Source organism: Leopardus geoffroyi, chromosome X (assembly GCF_018350155.1).
Source record: "Leopardus geoffroyi isolate Oge1 chromosome X, O.geoffroyi_Oge1_pat1.0, whole genome shotgun sequence".
Classification (NCBI taxonomy): Eukaryota; Metazoa; Chordata; class Mammalia; order Carnivora; family Felidae; genus Leopardus; species Leopardus geoffroyi.
Genome location: NC_059343.1, coordinates 127,024,780 through 127,044,814, shown reverse-complemented (window position 1 = coordinate 127,044,814; position 20,035 = coordinate 127,024,780). Strand labels below are relative to the sequence as shown.

At 62.7% G+C, this 20,035-nt stretch overlaps 3 protein-coding genes across 9 annotated transcripts; 1 reads left to right on the top strand and 2 right to left on the bottom strand.

Moving 5' to 3' along the window:
* Nucleotides 1–1,160: 1,160 nt before the first annotated feature.
* On the bottom strand, nt 1,161–5,223 carry SSR4 (signal sequence receptor subunit 4). 2 transcript variants are annotated; one of them, XM_045473224.1, is made up of 6 exons: nt 4,982–5,223; nt 3,022–3,137; nt 2,199–2,273; nt 1,909–1,998; nt 1,520–1,585; nt 1,161–1,326 (listed from the first exon to the last, which is right to left on the bottom strand). In XM_045473224.1, the coding sequence occupies exons 1-6, from the start codon at nt 5,046–5,048 to the stop codon at nt 1,222–1,224; spliced, it is 519 nt and encodes a 172-aa protein (XP_045329180.1). In that variant the 5' UTR covers nt 5,049–5,223; the 3' UTR covers nt 1,161–1,221. The 2 variants fall into 2 exon arrangements, with proteins under 2 accessions (XP_045329180.1, XP_045329179.1); XM_045473223.1 differs by having other exon boundaries at nt 3,022–3,140; nt 4,982–5,212.
* A 143-nt stretch (nt 5,224–5,366) lies between these two features.
* Nucleotides 5,367–15,156, top strand: IDH3G (isocitrate dehydrogenase (NAD(+)) 3 non-catalytic subunit gamma). Of its 2 annotated transcripts, XM_045473185.1 has the most exons (13): nt 5,370–5,508; nt 9,652–9,690; nt 9,947–9,958; nt 10,193–10,290; nt 10,716–10,828; nt 12,062–12,122; nt 12,211–12,343; nt 12,460–12,593; nt 12,928–13,030; nt 13,126–13,272; nt 14,424–14,518; nt 14,602–14,662; nt 14,962–15,156. In XM_045473185.1, exons 1-13 carry the CDS (start codon nt 5,428–5,430, stop codon nt 15,061–15,063), a joined length of 1,179 nt encoding a protein of 392 aa, XP_045329141.1. In that variant the 5' UTR covers nt 5,370–5,427; the 3' UTR covers nt 15,064–15,156. The 2 variants fall into 2 exon arrangements, with proteins under 2 accessions (XP_045329142.1, XP_045329141.1); XM_045473186.1 differs by lacking the exon at nt 9,947–9,958 and having other exon boundaries at nt 5,367–5,508.
* A 47-nt stretch (nt 15,157–15,203) lies between these two features.
* SRPK3 (SRSF protein kinase 3) lies at nt 15,204–19,947 on the bottom strand. Of its 5 annotated transcripts, XM_045473164.1 has the most exons (15): nt 19,812–19,944; nt 19,584–19,714; nt 19,295–19,403; nt 19,067–19,154; nt 18,762–18,849; nt 18,133–18,239; nt 17,888–18,053; nt 17,755–17,780; nt 17,152–17,281; nt 16,826–17,071; nt 16,631–16,731; nt 16,153–16,260; nt 15,990–16,059; nt 15,817–15,909; nt 15,204–15,675 (listed from the first exon to the last, which is right to left on the bottom strand). In XM_045473164.1, the coding sequence occupies exons 1-15, from the start codon at nt 19,937–19,939 to the stop codon at nt 15,491–15,493; spliced, it is 1,776 nt and encodes a 591-aa protein (XP_045329120.1). In that variant the 5' UTR covers nt 19,940–19,944; the 3' UTR covers nt 15,204–15,490. The 5 variants fall into 5 exon arrangements, with proteins under 5 accessions (XP_045329120.1, XP_045329118.1, XP_045329119.1 ...); XM_045473162.1 differs by having other exon boundaries at nt 18,133–18,849; nt 19,812–19,946; XM_045473163.1 differs by having other exon boundaries at nt 15,817–16,059; nt 19,812–19,945.
* Nucleotides 19,948–20,035: the final 88 nt, after the last annotated feature.

Here is a 20,035-nt window from a genome sequence, read left to right as displayed (position 1 = left end):
TGCCTGGCACAGGCTGTTGGCAGAACCCCTCCCCCTTCACCCCTCGGCAAGGCGGGGGAGCAGCAATCCCTTACAGCAGGCGCCCCCCGGACCCCCCACCACTGGTTTCCCGGAAGTTCGGGAAGCCCATCAGCCAGCGGTCCTAGCCTTGCCTGACCCTCGGGGGACTCTCGGCCCCAAGTCTCCTGCTGCACCCCTGCTTCTGGGAAGGAGTCAGCCCTTCCCCACAGGCTCCATTCCTGTCACTTTGTCCCCACCCACTTCGAGGACTGAGAGTCAAGGAGCGGGGAGAGGCTGGTGTCCCCTAGCCCGAAGGAGGTCCCCAGGCAGTCCCAGGTCACAAGCCACCCTCCACACACCCGGGCCCTCCCAGTGCCACAGAGCACTAGGCGCTCAGGGGAGACGGGGCACGGAGACGAGACGCAGGACGAACTGGAAGAGGCGAGATTGGCTCCTCAGAGACGTGGGGACTCACGTCACCTTTCCTTCCACTTTCCTGTGCCTTCTACGCGTCCCGCTGGACACCACGAAGTGAGAGCACAGGGGGAGGCAACACGGAGGCGGGGCGCGGGACCTGGAGGGACCACCCCGCCGCCCGCCGCCAGGTGCAGCGGCCTTAGCCGCACCGGCGAGTGGGGGGGCCCACGACGCCCCACGGCAACGGCGCGGGAGGTACGCGCTCGGGAGCGCGGCTCGAGCCCGGGGCTCCGCGCAGGTGGCGCTGCACCTACGCGTGCTGCTGACGGCCACGTTCCAGGGAAGCCGGCCACGGCCCCTGACTTTCTCTGGGCAGCTGCCCTTCTGCTGGCAGGTCACCGGGCCCTCTCCCAGGCGGGCCACAGAGACCCTGCCGTGCAGCGGCCAGGTGAGGGCGGGAGAGAACGAGGCCGTCCCCTCCGCCGGAAGACAGCAGGTGCTGGGTAGAAGCGCAACCCCACGGCCTGCCCAAACCTATGCGGGCAGCTGGGAGAGGCAGAAGACAGACACCGTGGGCACCGGGCAGGGAAGGCCCAACTGGGGGCCAAGGAAGGACAGCCTGCGACAGCAGAGCGAGGCCCCAGCCAGTGCCTGCGCCATCCAGGTGGCTAAGGGGACCGGTGGCCCAGCTCCGCGCATGTGCAGAAGGCACGACAACGCAAGTCAGGAGCCCACGTCCTGAATACCGGTGACGGCCAGCAACTGTTTATTGAAAGCAGCAAGGAGGGCCCCTCGGTGCCACCTTCAAGCCTGAATGTGACTCTTGGCACTGAAGGCCAGGTAGTAGATCACCAGGCCAATGGCTGCAGCCAGTACCTCGGTAGAGACCCAGGGTCCATTCCAGGTGCCCTGCAAGAAAGGAGACCAAAGCCACCTCAGGGGGAGAGAAGGGCGAGGAACCAGCCAGCCCCGGCCACCTGCCCTCTAGGGCGCGAAGGCACACCGACCCTCTCCCGGCCCGTCCCCACCCCTCAAAAAGGGCAAGGCTTGTGGCCTGCTCCCTGCTTCCCCTGAGACCGGCTGGCCTCTTCAGCACGCTTACCCGATGGTCCACACTGACTGTGAACAGGGGTGGGATGATAGAAACGTCCTCATTATTTCTCTGAGCCTGCAAGGAGATGCTAGGGTCAGGGGTGCCGCCAGGCAGGGTGGGGAGAGGTTGGGCGGGCAGGAACGTTGGCCCAAGCCACGGAAGACAGAAGAGCCGGGCAAGAGAGAAACGCGGAAGGTGCGGGCACAGGCGTGACAGGTGGTCAGGAAGGCACGCCACCCCCCCCACCCCCGACCCTGGGTCAGCCTTCTCTGTGAAGGCAAGGCCCCTAGCGGCCTGGAGCTCGGGTAAGAGGCACTACAGGGCGAAGGTGGCCGTGGAAGCGAGGTGCACCCTCCCTCCTGTAGGCCTGGGCGGGGCTCCGGGTCGCTGATACTCACCTTCCTCAGCAGACTGTAGGACTCCTCGTCAAAGAATCTGACCTCATAGGTGCCTGCATGGGCACTCTTGTGGTCTAGGCTCCAGGACACCTGGGTTGGGTAGGTTTGACCGAGGTGGGCACAGTGGACACATCCAGGCCCCCCGGCAGCACTGACGCAGTACCACCACCCGCAGCCTGAGTCAAACAACCGCAATCCTGCTCCACTGGGCCATCCCCAGGGCTTCAAAGTCATGCCGGTGGGCAGGTGGCCTCCCCCCAAATGACAACCGCGGCATCAGCATCCCTTACCTGATAACGTCCCACGTCCTGGCCCCGGGTCACGGGAAATTGTTTTCCACTGACATCAGCATAAAGAGCCATATTCTGGGACGGGACAAAGAGAGAGTCACCTTCTCCACCCCCCCCCCAAGTCAGCAGAAACCCCACTGTGCTGCTCACAGCAGCACTCGTGGCCTGTGGGCAGGGAGGCTGGGCACACTTGGGGACCACACTGTGTCTGGCAGGGGGCACCACGTAAGAGCCATGGAGGTAGGCCTGCCGCAACCGGAGCGATGCCAGGAAGCCGACCCCCGTTGATGCTGTTACTGCCTCTGCACGTCTACCCGCCATGGCCCGACCTCCCTAACCCACGGCAAGCCTGTTAACTGTGAACACGGGTGGGGTAACTGAAGTGTACTCATTCCTCTGAGCCTGGGAGAGGGTGTTGGGGTCAGGGGGTGCCCCCGAGCCACCCAAGGAGTGTTGCACTCAGAAAAGACCACCTAGACAAACAGCAACCAGGAAAGGGCTCCGGGCTGTGGGCGCTCAGGAGCCGAACCTCTGCTGTTTCTCATTTCCCAGCACCCTTACAAGGCACAGCAAGACGTCTACCTACGTTTCCACACCGAGGCAGACTAGGAAAATGTTCTCTTAACACCTGCTTCACACAGTCTGGCCTGGTTGTGCCCTACCCTCTCTCCTCTACCCGTAAGTCAAAATCCTCCATCTCCCTCGGTCTACATGGGTCCTTGGGTCTGATCCCATCGACTGCCAGTGAGGACCTGATGCCCAAGGTCCCAGGCTCCCTGTGGACCTCTGGCTCTGGCTGAATCCCCCCTGGACCCTGCCTCACCTGGACCCTGTTCTTGCACGTCAGGGAGATCTCCACGATGAAAACAGTCTCAGTGGAAATGACGGCATCCGAGGTGGTGTAGTAGGAAGGGGTGATCTGGGGCTCCACGCAGGCCTCTGCTGTGGGGAGAAGGCAGACGTGCTTACGTAAGGCCCAACTTGTGGGTGCTGGGCTGGGGGGGAGAAGGGACTGCCCAAACCCACTTCCCAGACCTTGTCGGGGCCTGACACACGGGGCCCTTTGGAACCTGTCAGGTGGGATGTGAGAGACAGATCCGAACACTCAGTCAGAAGTGCAGTGGCGGTGGAAGGGGTAGGGTGGGATGGCCTTGAAGGAAAGGCCAGGGCTGCGAAGGCTTTGTACAGGCGGAACCTCAGCGTTAAGGGCAAAAGAAGAGCAGGTGAGCGAGCACGCACGTGGGAGGGGGTGGAGGCGGCAGCAGCAGGACGGACTCACTGCACAAGCGGGGCCTGTGGCTGGACCTATGGACACGGAAGCCATGCGAGGGCTTGGGGTTGCAGCCGGACCTCGACTCAGAGCCGTGCACAGCCCTGGCCGGTTTATTGAAGGCACCCTCCGCAGACACCAAGCATGGTGCAGCTTGCAACCCGTGAGGGCTTGAGATGCAAGGGTCTCTGCCCCCACCCACGGCTGGCAGAAGGCCAAGACTGGCCCCAGTGCCTCCGAGGGAAGGAAACGGGCACAGCTTGTACCCTTTAACAGGGCTGCCCCGAGAGAAAGGAGGCTGCCTCAGCCATCATCACGCTGCTCGAGGCTGCAGGGAAGGAAGGACACTGCCTAAATCACAGGGTGCCAAGCAGATGCTACCAGTGGGAAAGTTCTCAGCCAGCTGCTCTCTGAATGTGTCCTGGCACAGCCATGCATGAGGCAGACAGAGAAGCTTTGCAGCTGGGCAGCAGGAGGAAGATGCCTGGGAACGTTAGTGGGGGCTGGTTCTCAGGGGCCACATCTGTGCCCCGCTAAGCTTGGCTTTTTTCCTAAGGACCTTGTGGAGCACCACAGGGTTTTAGTCAGGTTTGTCCCTTCCAGACACCCCTGGCTACACCATGGGTAATTCCTGAGGGGCAGGTGAGAAGGGCGCGGGTAGGGAAGCCAGTTAGGCTGATGAAACCCTCCAGGCACCAAAGGCACTGGCCCGAGTGGCGGCGTGGTGTGGCGCATAGGTAAAGTGAATGTGTACAAAGTATCCCTGACTCAGGCCCCCCCAGACTTAGCGCTGGCTCCTGCAAGGACCCCGCCACCAGGTGTTAAGAATCTCTCAAGAATGTACATGTAGATCTGACCGTGGCTCAACTCTGCTGAAAAGCCCTGTAAGAATACACCAGGGCCTCAGGGAAAAAGTCAAGGGTCTGGCCCGGCACTCAAGCCCTCCCCCAACCTTTTCCCCTTTCTTCCCTCTTTTCCAATCTAACTTGCCCACGTTCATGGTCCTTCTGCCGGGCCCCATCCCCGCTTCCTCTCTTCACTTACAGCTCCCTTCCTGGGGAGGCCTGGCCCCACTGCACCGGGTCAGGTGGCTCCTCTCCCACTAGCCTAGTCTTTCACCCGGATAGCCCTGCGCTGCCGAGTTTTGCTCTTGTCCGACCACCCCCACCCCTCCAGGACTGGGAACTCCGGGTGGGAGCAGGGACGTATGTCACTTTCCCTGCTGGAGCTGGGAACGAGACAGACTCTGGTACTCTTCCTCGGAGGGGCGGACGGCGGGGGGGGGGGGGGGTAGGTTTGGGAAGTTTTGGCTGTTTCTTCCAGCAGCCTGGCCGCTGGGTAAACGTGTGTGGTGCAGGAGCGTGTGGTGGCCTCGGTCGCCGCGCCCCGGGGCCACCTGCCTCTCGGAGGAAGAAGGCCCAGAACCCCGCTTCGCCCGCACCCCTCCTCCCCCCACGCACCACCAGTCGTGGGAGAGAGGCTCGCCAGAAAGGGGCTCCGGCCAGGCCGCTACCTGAGCAGCAGGAGAGGCTGGACAGCAGGAGTAGCGCCAGGGCGCCGAGAGATGCCAGCGCCGCCATCGCCTCTTCTCTGCCGAGAGAAAAAGGGAGAGACTCCCCTGAACACGAGGGGCAGACGAGGAAGCGCGACGCGTAAGCAGCGGGGGCAGCCAATCAGGCGCCGGCGGGCCAGGCGGGCCAGTGACGCCACAGGCGGCACTGACGTGTCCCCTCCCCAGACCAGAGGCCTCGGTGGCCGCCCCATCAAGATGGCGACGGCGGCGGCGGCGGCGGCGGCGACGGTGGCGCTCTCGGCGCCGGAAGGGGGCGTGAGAACCGGCGCGTCAGCGCGCGTGCGCACTACTGGGTCCATGCCGGCTCCCGGCACTTCGCGCCCTGCCAAGCTCTCGCGAGAGCGGTGTCTACGTGTCTGGACGTGCGGCGGTTCTCACTTTCCGTCATGGCGCTGAAGGTGGCGGCGGTCATCGGTGGCGCTGCGAAAGCGGTGCTCAGACCGGCCCTCCTCTGCCGTCCTTGGGAGGTGAGAAGGGGCAGCGGGCCGCGGGGACAGCCGCAGCGCTCGCTGGGCCGGGCCGAGGGCGGCTGGCTTGCGGAGCGTCTTGCAGCCCGATTGGCTGTGGGCCCCGTGAGGGGCGGGGTGAGGGCTACGCGCCGGAGTTGATTGGCTGCCTCCGCTGTCAGTGAGGGGATTGGATCAAGTTGGCCCTTTGTTGGGCTTTCCCAGGGGTCTGGGTCTTGGGCGGGGGGAGCCCCGGAGGGGCGGGGAGAGCGGGCAGCGGCCGGCAGAGTGTCAACTCCCTAGTATACTGTGGGAGCCCTGCCGAAGCGGTCACGTGTCCCGGCCCGCCTTCCTCTTGCGGCCTCAGGAATCCTGTTCCTAGCCCCAGTACCTCCTCGGGTTTTTCTGTTGCGGACCTTTTTGTCACTTGTCCCTGTGGAGTTGGAGAACCGAATTTTGCCAAGTGTTCCGGACATCACCCACCCACCCCCCCGACATTTTTATAGTTCCAGATGCTTTTTCATCCCGCAGGCGTCCAGAATGGGAGGGAGCTAGATTTTCTGACGCTGGTGAGGTGGGGTGGCCGTGGGGGCTTTGTTTCCGCAGTTCTCCGTTTAGGACCTTGGTTATTCACTCAAGTCTCATTCCTCTCTCTTTACACACTTAAATGAGGATAACTTAGTCCCTGGGTGGGTCAGAAGCCATCCGAAGCATCAGCGAGCCAAGACTGACTTTAGGGCACAAGAGGTATGACCTCCCGGCCTGGCTCCCCCCAACTAACCTACAGTGTGGCCACCCATCCTGTCCCTGGGTTCCAATTTCCCCCTTGTCTCAAAGGATCTAGCCCACCCTGACCTTCCAGGATCCTGTGACTTTGCTGACACTCCTTGTGGACGCATGTGCTATGCCTCTGCCTTCTGACCCCTCGGGAAGACTACCCTTTGCCAGCTTATGCTTTATGAAATTCTCATTTCTCTTAACTTGCTGATGAGGGACTTGCCAGAGGCCCTGACGGCTCTGGCAGCTGGGCTCCCTTGGTGTCTTGGTGAAGACTTTTGTGTCCTCCCTGACCTCCCCTTCTATGTGTGCTTGTGTCCACGTTAGGGTGGGGGGAGGGCAGTGAATGGTTGGTAGCTGGGCAGTGCCTTGCCCTGAGACTGGTTGTCCTGGGTATGGGAAGCTTTAGAGATGAACCGTAGATCTTTGGTCCGACTGATTGGGACCTTGTGGGAAAAACATGCAGCCACCATCGGCACTTGATGTACCATAAACATGCCAGGGAAAGGAGCCTCGCTAAGATATGGAGCATGGGAATCCTTTGTCAGGAACACATACCACCCAGGACCCCTTTCTTTCTGTGGCGCCATCACAGCATGGCTGACGGTCCACCTCCCTGCTTAACGAGTGAGCGGCAGGCCTGCGCGTATGTCCCATCCTGCCTTCAACTGGGCGTCTCTGATGGGTAGCGTCACAGGGTGGCATAGGGGTGAGGTAGAACCTGTGTAAGCCCTCGAGGGAAGGTGCCTGTATCTGTCCTGAGCAAGGTCAGGGGAGTAAGTCTATCTTGAGAGCTCTCTGGGGCTTTGGCTAAAGCCTGAAGGAAACATCTAGCATCGGGACCAGGTGAGGGAGAGGTTTAGCCCAGGTGGTGATGTGATCCAAGGCGGGCGGTGGGGGTGGTGGCCCAGATACAGAGCTAGGTGAGGGGGGCAGCTCACCACCGTGGCCGAGTTACCTGCGTAGCACCAGCGGACTCCCAGGAGGATTTACTGCTGGGAGCTGTAGGGGTCCACCGCATGCCGCTCCCACCACTGGACATCAGCCATGAAAACTGGCCTAAGGGGCTGGTGTAGCGAAGGAGTGGGCCTGCCCTGCTGGGGGCCAAATGGCTTGCTGCGTCCTCCCAGCAGCCACGTGAAGTGGGTGCCTCTGTTCCGTGGGTTTTAGACAGGAAGCTCAGCAAGGTTAAACTGTTTGCTACCAAGAGATGGTGGGTTTAGACCGAGGCCTCCCTGACCCCCAAGCCCACCATCTCTTCCTTCATTTTCTGGCGCGTTCATTAATTCAGGAAATGTTTCTTATGTCTGAGCTCTGGACCAGGCATTCTGTTCGGTCTTGGGATGACAGTAGGAAATTGGACCGATATGGCTTCCAGCCTCAAGGACTTCGGGGTTGGGGAGGGACCGAGGCAGTTGCTAGGGACAACAACCTAAGGATATTGTGGTTGGTGGGGTGGTTGGGGGGGGGGGGTGGGGACAGTGAATGGTTGGTAGCTGGGCAGTGCCTTGACCTGAGACTGGTTGTGTCAGCCAAGGGGGACCAACAACTTGGCAGCCTTAGGGCATCAGAGAAGGCTTCCTGGAAGAAAGGCGGTGGAAGCCTCCTTCCACAAGTCATGTCGAGAGCCTACAAGTAAGGTGAATCCAGGGGTGCCTGGGTGGTTAAGCATCAGACTCTTGATTTCATCTCCAGTCGTGAATTCATGGGTTGGGCTCCACACTGAGTGTGGAGCCTGCTTAGGATTCTCTTCCTCTCCCTCTGCTCCTCCCCTGCTTGTGTGCCTTCTCTCTCTCCCTCTCTCTCTCTCTCTCTCTCTCTCTCAAAAAAAAAAAAAAAAAAAAAAAGATGAGTCCAGATACTGACAAGTGCTAGAAAGGAAAATTGGAAAGCCCTGAGTGTGCCTGTGGCTGCAGATCCAGGGGCCACATGGATGAGCAGATACCCCGAAGCCTTTTGTCCTAGTAGTCACCTCCCTCCTGGCCCCTGGCTTGGCTGAGTGAGTGGCACACCTATGCCGCCAGAGCCTGTGCGAGTGGCCGCCTTGTGAATACCAGCGTGGGAAACCCAGAGGGGATGATCAGCCTCTGTCTGAGCTTTCTAGACTTCTAGCAGGAAGGTATGGCTCTTTGCAAGATGGCCACGGTGACCCTGCCGTTGGCTGGAATCCTCTGATGCTGCCCCAGCGGGAAATTGGCAGAGCATCTCCAAGTGACAAAAAGGACCTTGGCTCTGCCCCTGCCTCTTTGGATTGAGAGACACTGGGTGTGTTCCCAGGTGGGGAGCAGCAGGAGCAGAGTGAGGATGCCTAGGCCCTCCACAGTGGCACGTGGCAGACAGGCGTCTACCTCCAGGACTGTGCGGGGACCCTAGATGGATCACTGCTCAACAGCCGTCCCCTTTGACTCGGATGGTTTTTACTCTGAAGCTGTCAGACATGGCATTGGGGTGGCTAAACATGGCTGTTTCGGAGTCGGGGGGTCGAGGACATTCATCTTCCACGTAGGCCACAGAGCAGTTTTGCAGTCCTTCGTAAAAGCCCTCTGAGAGATTGGTGTCTGTTATTCTTCTAAAAATGGTTCGATTTTTCCCTGGCGCGTTTGCTTTGGACTCGTGATTCCGGAGGGCCGTTCCCACGATGCCAACAGTGGCTGTCTCTGGGTGGACAGGGGACTGGGTGCTATCTTTTTGTTCTGATCTCCGTGTTAGGACTGTGTGTTGTTTTTGTCATAAGGAACAAGATGTTTTTATACATTTTTAAGTTTCGCTCATTTATTTTGAGACGGAGAGAGAGGGAGAACCCCAAGCAGGCTCCGCACTGTCAGCACAGAGCCCGACGTGGGGCCTCGATTCCATGAACCGTGAGATCATGACCTGAGCCAAAATCAAGAGTCGGATGCTTAACCGATCGAGCCACCCAGGCGCCCCATAAGGAAAAAAGATTTTAAAAATGACAAAATGATTGTTGTGGCCGCTCCAGGGTTTGCCACGTGCAGTGTGCCAACTTTTCCACGTTACAGACAACAAACATCGCTGGGCAGGACTAGTTATTGGCTAATAAAGAATCAGACAACACAAGAGAGAAGCATTTCTTAAGTTGATTAAGAGCTGATTGCAGAGCTGACGGAAGCATAGAGGGTCGCCGCGACCCTCCACGATGCCTTGACTGGCTGCTCCTTGGGAAATGGAGGCTCTTGGGCCATTTGGGCGCGTACCACGTGCCGTTCACCACATGATGGTGCAGGGGTGAGGCGGAGGGATGATGCGAGGGACCTGGCTGGGCATGGGGGGGACGGTTCCTCTTCCCTGCCAAGAGTTCAGCTGGCCTTTACCGACTCGACTTTCTGGGCCGGACGACAACCGCTGGCATCTGGTTCTCTTCGCCAGGTTCTAGGTGCCCACGAGGCCCCCCGGAGGAGCTTCTCCGTAAGTACCTGCCAGAGCGTGTACGCGCGTGTGCATGTGTGTGCGCCCGAGAACGCTAGTGTTTATGCACGTATGCACCTGTCTGTGCGCACGTAGGTGTGTGCGTGCGTGCACGTATGTGTGCTGTGCCAGTCTCAGAGGTCGCCCACCCCTCCTCACCCGAAGCGCACTGCACAGTATCCCCATTCCCTGGGCACAGCCTCGTTCCTCCAACCCTGGCTGATTCGTGTCTTCTTCCTTTCTGTCCCTCCTCTAGCAACAGACAATTGTGAGTATTCCTCTCATCTGCCTGTTAAGTTTTCGGGCTTTTAGTTGCTCTGGGATTGAGCCAAGTCCAGGCGGGGGTGGGGACTGCTTCTGCCGCCACCCTCCCGACCAAGGAACCCCTCCCCCCACCGTGATTAACTTGTCTGGGCTGGGGTGGCGGGGTCAGGTAACCCCAAGCTGGAACCTCATGGCTGGCCGGCCCACCGGGCCCACCCTCACCTTCCCGTCTCTCCAGCCTCCGTCGGCTAAGTATGGTGGGCGGCACACGGTGACCATGATCCCGGGGGATGGCATCGGGCCAGAGCTCATGTTGCATGTCAAGTCTGTGTTCAGGTACACGGCCCCTGGGCCTACCTCCCCTTGACCCGTACCCCTAGGGGAGCTTCTACCCCAGCGGGGCGGGGGGGCTTGAGAACTGTGCCAAGAGGGACCGTCAGCCCAGAAGCCCGCTGGCCAGGGCTCCGCCCCAGCGCCCCTTGAGGCAGCGGCAGGAGGGCTGAAAGCCCAGGCCTTTTGTCCCAGTGCCTGTGATCCCGGGCACGAGGAAGGTGGCAGCAGTCCTGCTGCTAACCGTGTCATAGAGTTCAAGTATCTCCCCGTCAGTTGGCGCAGGTCGACCCCGTCTCCCCTCAGGCAGAGCCAGGTCAGGGTGGACGGCGGCGGTGGCCGGGCCTCTGCGCCCAGCAGTCCAGGTGGGCTTCCTAGAAGAGGCGTGGGGGAGGCCTGGGGCTCGCCACCTTGACCCAGTTCTGCCCCAGGCACGCATGTGTGCCGGTGGACTTTGAAGAGGTGCACGTGAGCTCCAACGCTGACGAAGAGGACATCCGCAATGCCATCATGGCCATCCGCCGGAACCGTGTGGCCCTGAAGGGTGAGCGTGGGGGCCAGGGCGGGGCACCGTGCACGATCCCTCTCATTTCCAAGCCGACACACACTTGTCCCTGGGGCCGCACGACTCGGACTTTAGGGTTTTTCTGGCTGGGGAGGACCCTCGGGCTTGGAGAGTGGACAGAAACTTTTGGGGTCTGTGCCGCGATTCTGAGAGCTTGTGGCACTAGGCTGGACAGGAGCCTGTTCAGTAAAGGGCTTCCCCCACCCCCTTCTCTCCTGGGGCGCAGCCCTCTCTGCCGGGGTCAGCTTTGACCCTCGGGGTCTTTTTCTCACAAGCCGTATGTCACAGGGATGCGGTTTTAACCCTCTCCCGCCGCGTTGCCCGTAGCTGGCACAGCTGTGGGTGTTCCAGGCAGGAATTCTAGCCCTTCCTCTGTTTGCCTGGACTTGGTACGTGTTCTCAAAATGCTTGCATTACTCGTTCTGTAAGCTATAGCCCATCACCTGCTCTGTGTGAGCAGAGCTGAACCCGGGTGGAGCCCCAGCCCCTGGCAGGCAAGCAGAGGGGCCAGCGTGGCAACTGAAGGGTGTCTGAGGCATTGTGGGCAAAGGCGGTGTGGGCAGGGCGTGACTTGGAGGGGGCGGTGGCCCCAGTGGGCCCTGAGAAAAGCCTGCTCTTTGAGGCACCCTCTGACCGCCTTTTCTCGGAGGCTGCTGACCCCCTCTTGCGCCCGTTCTTTTTGCCCAGGTCCGCCCCGGCCCAGACTGTAGTCTTTTCCAGGCAGCCACCACCTGCCCCTGAACTGGGGCTCATGTGGCGCCTCGATGCAGGGCCTGACGGTGACGCCAGCCAAGGTCACATTGCTGGCGCCAGGCTGGCTAGCCAGCCGGTTAGTGAGCAGGAGTGGTCACTTTCTCTCCAGCCAGACCCCGATCTTGCCATTTCCTGCCCGGGGTCTGGCACGGTCTCCTAGCCAGCTGCCAACCCTTGTTCATTCATCTGTTTGTTCATTAAGTATTTATCGAGTGCCCGCTGCGTGCCAGTCCCTCTCTAGGCCCTTGGAACCCCTCAGTGAACCGCACGCACTCTCTGCCCTCGCGGGGCTTACGTGAGAGACCACCCTGGCGCTCTGTGAGGTACCTCTGCCGGTAAAGCCACCTCCTCTGCTTGATGCTGCCTTGGGCACGCGTTCCCTTGCTCAGGATGGGGGATGTGGTGGCATCGCTGAGCCCAGGGACCCCCTCTCCAGCCTGTCTTTTTTCCGTCCCGCAGGTAATATTGAAACCAACCATAACCTGCCACCGTCCCACAAATCCCGAAACAACATCCTTCGGTGAGAGCCCAGCGCACAGGGTGGGGGCTCGGCAGGGGCAGCAGACGGTCGTGGCACCGGCCGGCTGCTCTTCTCTCTGTGTTCCCAGTACCAGCCTGGACCTCTATGCCAATGTCATCCACTGTAAGAGCCTGCCAGGAGTGGTGACCCGGCACAGGGACATAGATATCCTCATTGTCCGGGAAAACACAGAGGGCGAGTACAGCAGCCTAGAACACGAGGTGGGTGGGACCCAGGCTGTCCCCTTATTGTCTTGGGTCGTGGGGGCTGGGGACAAGCCTGGCCAGGCCCAAGGAGAAGCTTGTGCTGGAGGGACTCTTCTCCCCGTCTGTCCCAGAGTGTGGCTGGAGTGGTGGAGAGCCTGAAAATCATCACCAAGGCCAAGTCCCTGCGCATCGCCGAATATGCCTTCAAACTGGCTCAGGAGAGCGGGCGCAAGAAAGTGACAGCCGTGCACAAGGCCAACATCATGTACGTCCCACCCCTGCCGTGTCCCTGCCCGTTCCGCAAGCAGTTGTGAAACGGCTGAATTGAACACTCTCCTCCGCCCCGCTCTTAGGGACTTGGGGCCCCGGACCCCGCTGCCCCCCAAGGGGCTGTGCCCAGGGGCGTGCCCTCTCGCCCCTTGCCCAGCCGCGGCGTCACCACAGCGCATACTGTGGGCCCGCAGAGCAGGATGATGCCCGTCGTACAGGCGGGGGACTGGTCAGGGGTCAGAACCCGGCTTCTCTGGCCGTCTGTATACCCCGTGCCTCCGGCTGACTGTTAACAGTGGCCAAGCTGGCGTCTTGTGCTCCCCTCCTAGGAAACTGGGCGACGGGCTCTTCCTCCAGTGCTGCAAGGAGGTGGCAGCCCGCTACCCCCAGATCACCTTTGAGAACATGATCGTGGACAACACCACCATGCAGGTAGGTGGCCTGCCGGGTTCCACGGCGACCTGCCTCCGGCGCGGTGGGCTTCCCGTGCGCTCCAGCTTTTCTGCCTGTCCCCCCTTGCCCTGCAGCTGGTGTCCCGGCCCCAGCAGTTTGATGTCATGGTGATGCCTAATCTCTACGGGAACATCGTCAACAATGTCTGCGCAGGACTGGTCGGGGGCCCCGGCCTCGTGGCTGGGGCCAACTACGGCCACGTGTACGCCGTGTTTGAGACGGTGAGTGTCGCCAGGGCCGCTGGCCTTTCTGTGCTAGAGAGTTCGCATCTCGTCCACTTCGCCGAAAGTATAGGATATGGCGTGGCCATCGCCACTGTCTCGTCCAGAATGTTGTCGTCCCCCCAGTATTGGGGGCACCTGGGGGGCTCAGTCGGTTGAGCAACTGACTCTTGATTTCTGCTCAGGTCATGATCTCACGGTTTGTGAGTTCGAGCCCTGCACTGGGCTCTGTGCTAACAGCGTGGAGCCTGCTTGGGATTCTCTCTCTCCCTCTCTCTTTGCCCCTACCCCGCTTGTACTCTCTTTCTCTCTCAAAGCAAATACGTAATCTTTAAAAAAAAAAAAAAGAAGAAACCCTGTGCTTGTTGGTTGTTACTCGCACCCCCCGCCCAGTCCCTGGCCACCACTCATCTGCTTTGTTGTCCCTCTGGCTTTGCCTTTTCTGGCCATCTCCTACACGGAGTCGTATACCGTGTGGCCTTCTATGATTGGCTTCTCTCCCTTAGCGCAGTATTTCGTTTTCCTTAATTTTAGAGAAAGAGCGTGTGAGCAGGGGAGTGGGGCAGAGGGAGAGAGAGAATCCTAAGCAGTTATGCTCAGTGTGGAGCCCGATGTGGGGCTCAGTCACACAACTCTAGGATCATGACCTGAGCTGAAATCAAGAGCGGGAGGCTCAACCGACTGAGCCAACCAGGCGCCCCATTAACGTAGTATTTTTAAGGCCTATCCACACTGTGGCATGGCTATATGCCCCAACAACATTCCTTACGGTGGCTCAATGATATCGTATCGTACAGAGAGACCACGTTTTGTCGGTCTCTTAGCTTCTATTTATAGGTCTTTTTTTTTTATGAGGTAAAATTCACATAACAGTGTGAAACCATTAAAAAAATTTTTTTTTAATGTCTATTTTTGCGAGAGAGAGAGAGAGACAGACAGACACACACAACTCATGAGCAGGGGAGGGGCAGAGAGAGAGGGAGACACAGAAGCGGGCTCCAGGCTTTGAGCTGTCAGCGCAGAGCCTGACGCGAGGCTCGAACTCACGAACCGTGAGATCTGAGCCGAACTTGGGACACTCAGTCGACTGAGCCTCCCGGGTGCCCCACCCCGCTTTCTTACCATCCCCTTTCCTGTCTTGCCCTCTTGAGGCTACGAGGAACACGGGCAAGAGTATTGCCAATAAGAACATCGCCAACCCCACCGCCACGCTGCTGGCAAGTTGCATGATGCTCGACCACCTCAAGTAAGCAGCTCCGTGACCCCCAGCTGCCAGCCCCCCGGCCAGCCCCCAGGCCCCAAGCACCAAAAGCTTCCCTCCCTCCTTAGGCTCCACTCCTATGCCGCCTCCATCCGTAAGGCCGTGTTGGCGTCCATGGACAACGAAAACGTGAGGCTCCTCTTCTCCCGCTTTCCCCCCACCCCCCCCCACCCCCCCCACCCCCTGGTGGGGGTTGAGCTGGGGTGCTACCTGAGGGGCCGAGGTGATGACCTGGCACTTCCTGCTGTCCCCAAGGGGAGGGCGGTACCGGCCAGGGGAGGGCTCTCTTGGCCTTAGCTGGTACCACCGCCCTCCTGCTGGCAGGCCCCGCCCCTGCAAGCCACGGGAGACCGCGGGCGGCCGGGGTAGGGCTCAGGGCTCAGGGCTCAGGGCTCAGGTGTGCGCTCAAGTTCGCGCGTCTCCCGCAGATGCACACCCCGGACATCGGGGGCCAGGGCACTACGTCGGAAGCCATCCAGGACATCATCCGCCACATCCGCATCATCAATGGCCGGGCTGTGGAGGCGTAGGCTGTCCCTGGGCCTGCCTCAGCTCACTCCCCCTCCCGCTCCCAGCGCCCCGGCTTGGTGGGTGGACCCAGAGTAAATCAGCTTCCGTCCCGGGGCCCTGGTCTCGGCTGCTGTGTTTCTGTCACTCCGGGACGCTGACGTTTCAGTTCACACTTTATTAAGAAAAGAAACACGCACACTTCCCATCCGGGGCCCCTCTGTGAGGGCTGGGGACAGAACAAATGCTGAATGGCGGGCCTGGCTCCAGCATCTCTCTGCCCTGCCGCGGGGCGCGGGGTGCGAGAGAGCTCCTACGCTGCAGGGTGGAGGAGGGCAGCTCCCGAAGGGCGGCTCGCAGGGTGGCAGGAGCCGTCCGGCTTTCCCTGAAGGCACTGGGAGGGGGTGGGGGGGCAGGCACGCCTCAAGCTGCACAGAGTGCCTGTGGGGCTTAAGGGTTGAGCCAAGGGTGCCGGAGGCAGTCGGCTGCGCTGGCCCGCTTCTCGGGGATGTACTCCATCATGGGCAGCAGGAAGGCGCTGAACTGCGTGGCCTGCTCCAGGGGCCACTCGTACTTCTCCATGAGCACCTCGTACAGGCCCCAGTGCTTGAGGTTGTGGATGTGCCGCAGCTCTCCTGGGGGCCGGCCAGCGGGCCGGAGGTCAGGCTCTGCCAGGAAGGGGGCCCCTGGACCCCGTGCCCCCCTCCCCGGTTCTGGAGCCCGTGCTCCCTGCCCTACCCCCCACATCCAGGGGGCCCGAGCCCGCTCGGCCCTACCTCTCCGGTTGAAGAACTCCCGGGAATAGCGGCCCGAGAGGGCGAAGGCTGGGGGGATGTCTCCCAGAAGCTCCACGATGTGGGCGATGTGGTCTGTGGACAGAGAGGAGGCTGGGCGGCGGCTGGGCGGCCGGGAGGCCCCCAGGCTGAGCCCAGGGCCGGCCTCCCCCTACCCTCGTCACGACTGTAGTCTTCTCCAGAGTGAGGCTCGAATAGGTAGTCTCCGGTGGCCAGCTCGAAGGCCTGGAAGGGGGAGAAGGTGAGGCTGCCGGCGGGGGCAGGGGCGGGGTGGCGGGGGGGGGGGACCTGCCCTAGGCCAGGGCAGCTGGGGCGTACCATGCACGCCGTGCTCCAGATGTCGGCGGGGGGGCCGTACTCGGCTCCGATCAGCACCTCCACGGCCCGGTACTGGCGTGTCTGGATGTCCTCGGTGAAGTGCTTGTGCTGGAGGCAAGGGGAGCCCTGGGGAGGAGCCGGGGCCGCGGCTGGCCCGCCCCCAGCGGCCCCCACCATCTCCCACCTCTGGGCTGGGCAACCAAGGAGCTCAGTGGGGCTCCCTCTGAGCCTCAGGGTCCCCAGAGGTCCCGAGAGGGACTGGCCTCTTCCCAGGGGTCCCCGCCCCTCGCAGTGGGTCCAGTTCTGGTGACTGGATGGGACGGACGCTGGTCTGGGCTCGGTCCCGGGTCTGTGTCAGGAGGCAGAGCCCGGGGTCTGGACGAGTGGCGGTTCGGGGCCCGTGGGGCTCGGAGGAGGCCGGCCTGTGCCCCTGCCCTCGCAGCCGGGTGCCCACTCTGCTCTCCAGACCGGCTCATACCACCCAGCAGGCGTTGCCCAGGTCTGCGATCTTGATCTTGATCTTGTCTGCGTTTTGGGGCTCTAGGGGGTTCACCAGGAGGTTCGAGGCACCAAACGGTGCTGGAGAAGGAAGAGAAGGGGGAGAGGCTGAGCCGGCTGGGCCCCCCGCCTGTCCAGCCCCGCCGAGCCCACCCGCAGGCCCGGCCCAACTTACTGCTGGGCGACAGGAGGCCCCCGGTCTCCCGCTGGTTGGAGGAGCCTGAGAGGATGGAGCACGAGGCGGGAGAGAAAAGGGAGCCCGAGAAGCCTGACGTCTGGGAGCCCGGGCTGAGGCTGCGCTCGCCCCCGGTGGCGGGGGAGGAGGAGGAGGCGGGGGAGGGGCCGGCCCCGGCCCCGCCCCCGGGGTGGCAGCCGGAAGAGGAGGTGGAGCCGCTGCCCCCCTCGAGCCTCGAGCCAGCGTCTGGGGAGAGGGGCAGAGGCGGGGTGTGAGCCGGCACCCCGGTGGCCTGCGCTTGCCGGGCGCGCGCCGCGGCCCCTCACCCTCGGCCTGGGCCGCCGCCTCCATGGCTTCCAGCCTCTGCAGGTCCCGCAGGCGCTCCTCCAGCAGCCGCTTCTGCAGTTTCCGCTTGCGCCGCATCTTCTTCCTCTTGTTCTTCGACAGCTTCCCGGGCTGCCATCAGAGCCCGGGTCACCCCAGGGTTCCCACCGCGCAGCCCCTGAGCGCCCACGCCTCTCCCTGCGGCCTGCATACTCATGGGGGACGGGGCCTCTGGGCCCTAGGGCCACCGAGGACGTAAACGCCGGGGTGGCCACCCCGCTGTGGCCCACGCCTCGGCGCCAGTCCTTCGCTGCCCGAAGCTAGACTTTTGGGAGCAGCTGATGGGCCTTCGTCTAGCTCGGAGCCCGCCTCCCCTGGGGGCGGGGGTGGGGCAGCTTGGGCCCCTCGTGGCCCTGGACGCACCGTCCGCCCACAGAGGCAGTGGCGCCCAAGCGACCGCCCACGTGTGCGACCCACCCTGTGTCTCACCCTCATCCCGGGGGAGGGCAGGGACGTGGGGAGGGGGTGGGGCCAGAGAGGCCGAGGAGGGAGCTCTGAGGAGATGGGGAGATGAGGCCCAGGCAAAGAGGGGCACCCCAACTTACCAAGACCTCCTGGGGGGCAGTGCTGACTGAGGGGGGGCAGTCGGAGCGTCGGGGGAGAGAAAGGAACAAAGACTCAGGCGGGGGCTGAGGCCCACGGGCCCCTCCCTGGGCCCACGCAGGCTCGCGCTGGTACCTGTGGAGCGGGATGGGGGCGGGGCCCCTGACTGCTGCCACTCTGTGGCCTCGGTGGCCAGGCGCCTGATGTAGGCATCGCCCACACACAGCAGGATGTTCTCGGGCTTGATGTCTGTGTGGATGATCTTGCACTTGGTGTGGAGGTAGTCCAGGCCGTGCAGCACCTGGGGAGAGCCACTCCGGAACTTTCGCAGCCCCGCCCCGGCCGCCTCGCCACACTCCCAGAGCACGCGTGATGCTCACCTGCCTCACGATGCTCTTGACGCAGGGCACGGGCAGGCCCTGGTAGTTGGACTTGATGATCCACTTGAGGAGCTGGTGGCCCAGGACTTCCAGCACCATGCACACATCTGGGGCTGGGAGTGAAGGGTGGCCGGCGGGCCCACGGCAGGGGGGCACGGGCCCTGCCCACCCGCAGCTGGGGAGCAACCGGGTCTGGCGGTGCAGAGGCACCACCTGCCCGGTGTCGTTATGGTGTCCCTGCCACTCTCGGGTGTGTACCACTTGGGAGGTACCTTGGGTGCTTGTCCCGGGGGCAGGGCACCGGAGGAGCAGACACGGAGGCCTGTCAGGCCAGCCGCACTCCCGTGCCCAAGTATTTGCCAGAGAGCCTCTGGAGCAGCTCCTCAGTGGACGGCACTGCCATCTGGGGGTAACTCGGCAATGCCCGTGGATAACCGATGCCCGCCCGGTCATCCGCTGGCCCCCGCACAAACACAACCCTCGAAGCGGTGGGGCTATTTTGCAGACTAGTGTCACTAGAAGGGAGAAGCCCCCATTGTGCAGCTCAGTAAACCGAGGCCCCGGCAGCTGGGATGGCCGGAGCGGGCACCGCTGCCGCCACACCGCTTTGCTCGTCCTGCAAAGGATACGGACTCCGTTAACCCCTGAGATCCTGAAGTCATCGATGAGCTGGACAATGGTCTCTCTTTTGGGGTCACTGGGGTCACTGTCCCGGACCTGGAGCAAAGCGACCACGAACCAACGGCTCCACCCTGGCCCTCACCAGCTGCTCCCTGCTGCGCCCCCCCCCCCCCCGCCCCCCGAGCACCTCCGGCCTCGCCTGCGGCTCCCTGGCCTGCTCCCGCAGGTCCTCCCAGGCAGAGCCAGCTGGAGCCTGCCCCTCTGGGAACTCCGCCCTGCCTGGGAGCCGGGAGCGGGGAGGGTGGCGCCTCACACATTTCAGGAGCTTGATCTCATCCACGGCGGTCTCCGTGTAATGCCCCGCGCTCTTCACCACTTTCAGGGCCACGAAGCGCTTGCGCCTGCAACACGGAGCTCCGCGTCGGCCGCCGGCCCGGCCAGACCCGTGGGGGCATCATGGTGGCCCCGACGGAGCCCCGGGGTGGGCTCCCCGCTGGCACTGGGCCCCGGGGGGGGGGGTGGTGGGCGGAGGGTCACTTACTGGATATCCCAGCAGAGCCAGACGGTGGAGAAGTGGCCCCAGCCCAGCTTGCGCACCACGTGGTACCGCCCGTTGAACAGGTCGCCGATCTTCACAGGGTAGTAGCCGCCTGGGGAAGGAGTCGATAGAGCGTGGTGGGTGGTGGCGCCTTCCTGGGGTGGGGGGGCCGGGACGATCCAGCCCCGCCGGCCCCTGGCCCACGTGGGCCGGCCTCGGCACCCTCCTCCTCCCCAGCTGCCCTGTGTCCCGCGGCAGCCACCTGGCCGCCTGCGCCGAGGCCAGGCCTCACCCTTGCAGTAGTCCTTGGGGTCCTCCTGCTCCTCGTCATCGGAGCCCAGCAGCCCCTGCAGCATCCGTGGCGCCGGTGTGGCGGGGGCGAGTTCGGAGCCTGAAGACTCGGGCCCGCAGGAGGCCTGCGAGCTGCGGGTTGGGGGGCGGGCAGTGAGCACTCGAGGCGCCGGGCACGGCGGGGGGGGGGGAGGGGGGGCGGGCCCAGGGCGCCCCGGCCGAACCCTACCTGCTGCTGCTGCCGCCGCCGCTGTCCCCGCCGCCGCCACCGGCGCTGGCGCTCATCCCGGCCGCGCGGCCCGCAGCTCCCGCGCCCCGGGCGGCTGCTCCTGTGGGGCCCGGCGGCGGCCCGCGCATTTATAGCCTCGGCCGCTGATCTCACCCGCCTTTATAAATAGCCTCCCAGCTGCTCGGCTGTGGGCAAGGTATGCGGCGGGAGGAGGCGGTGCGGCC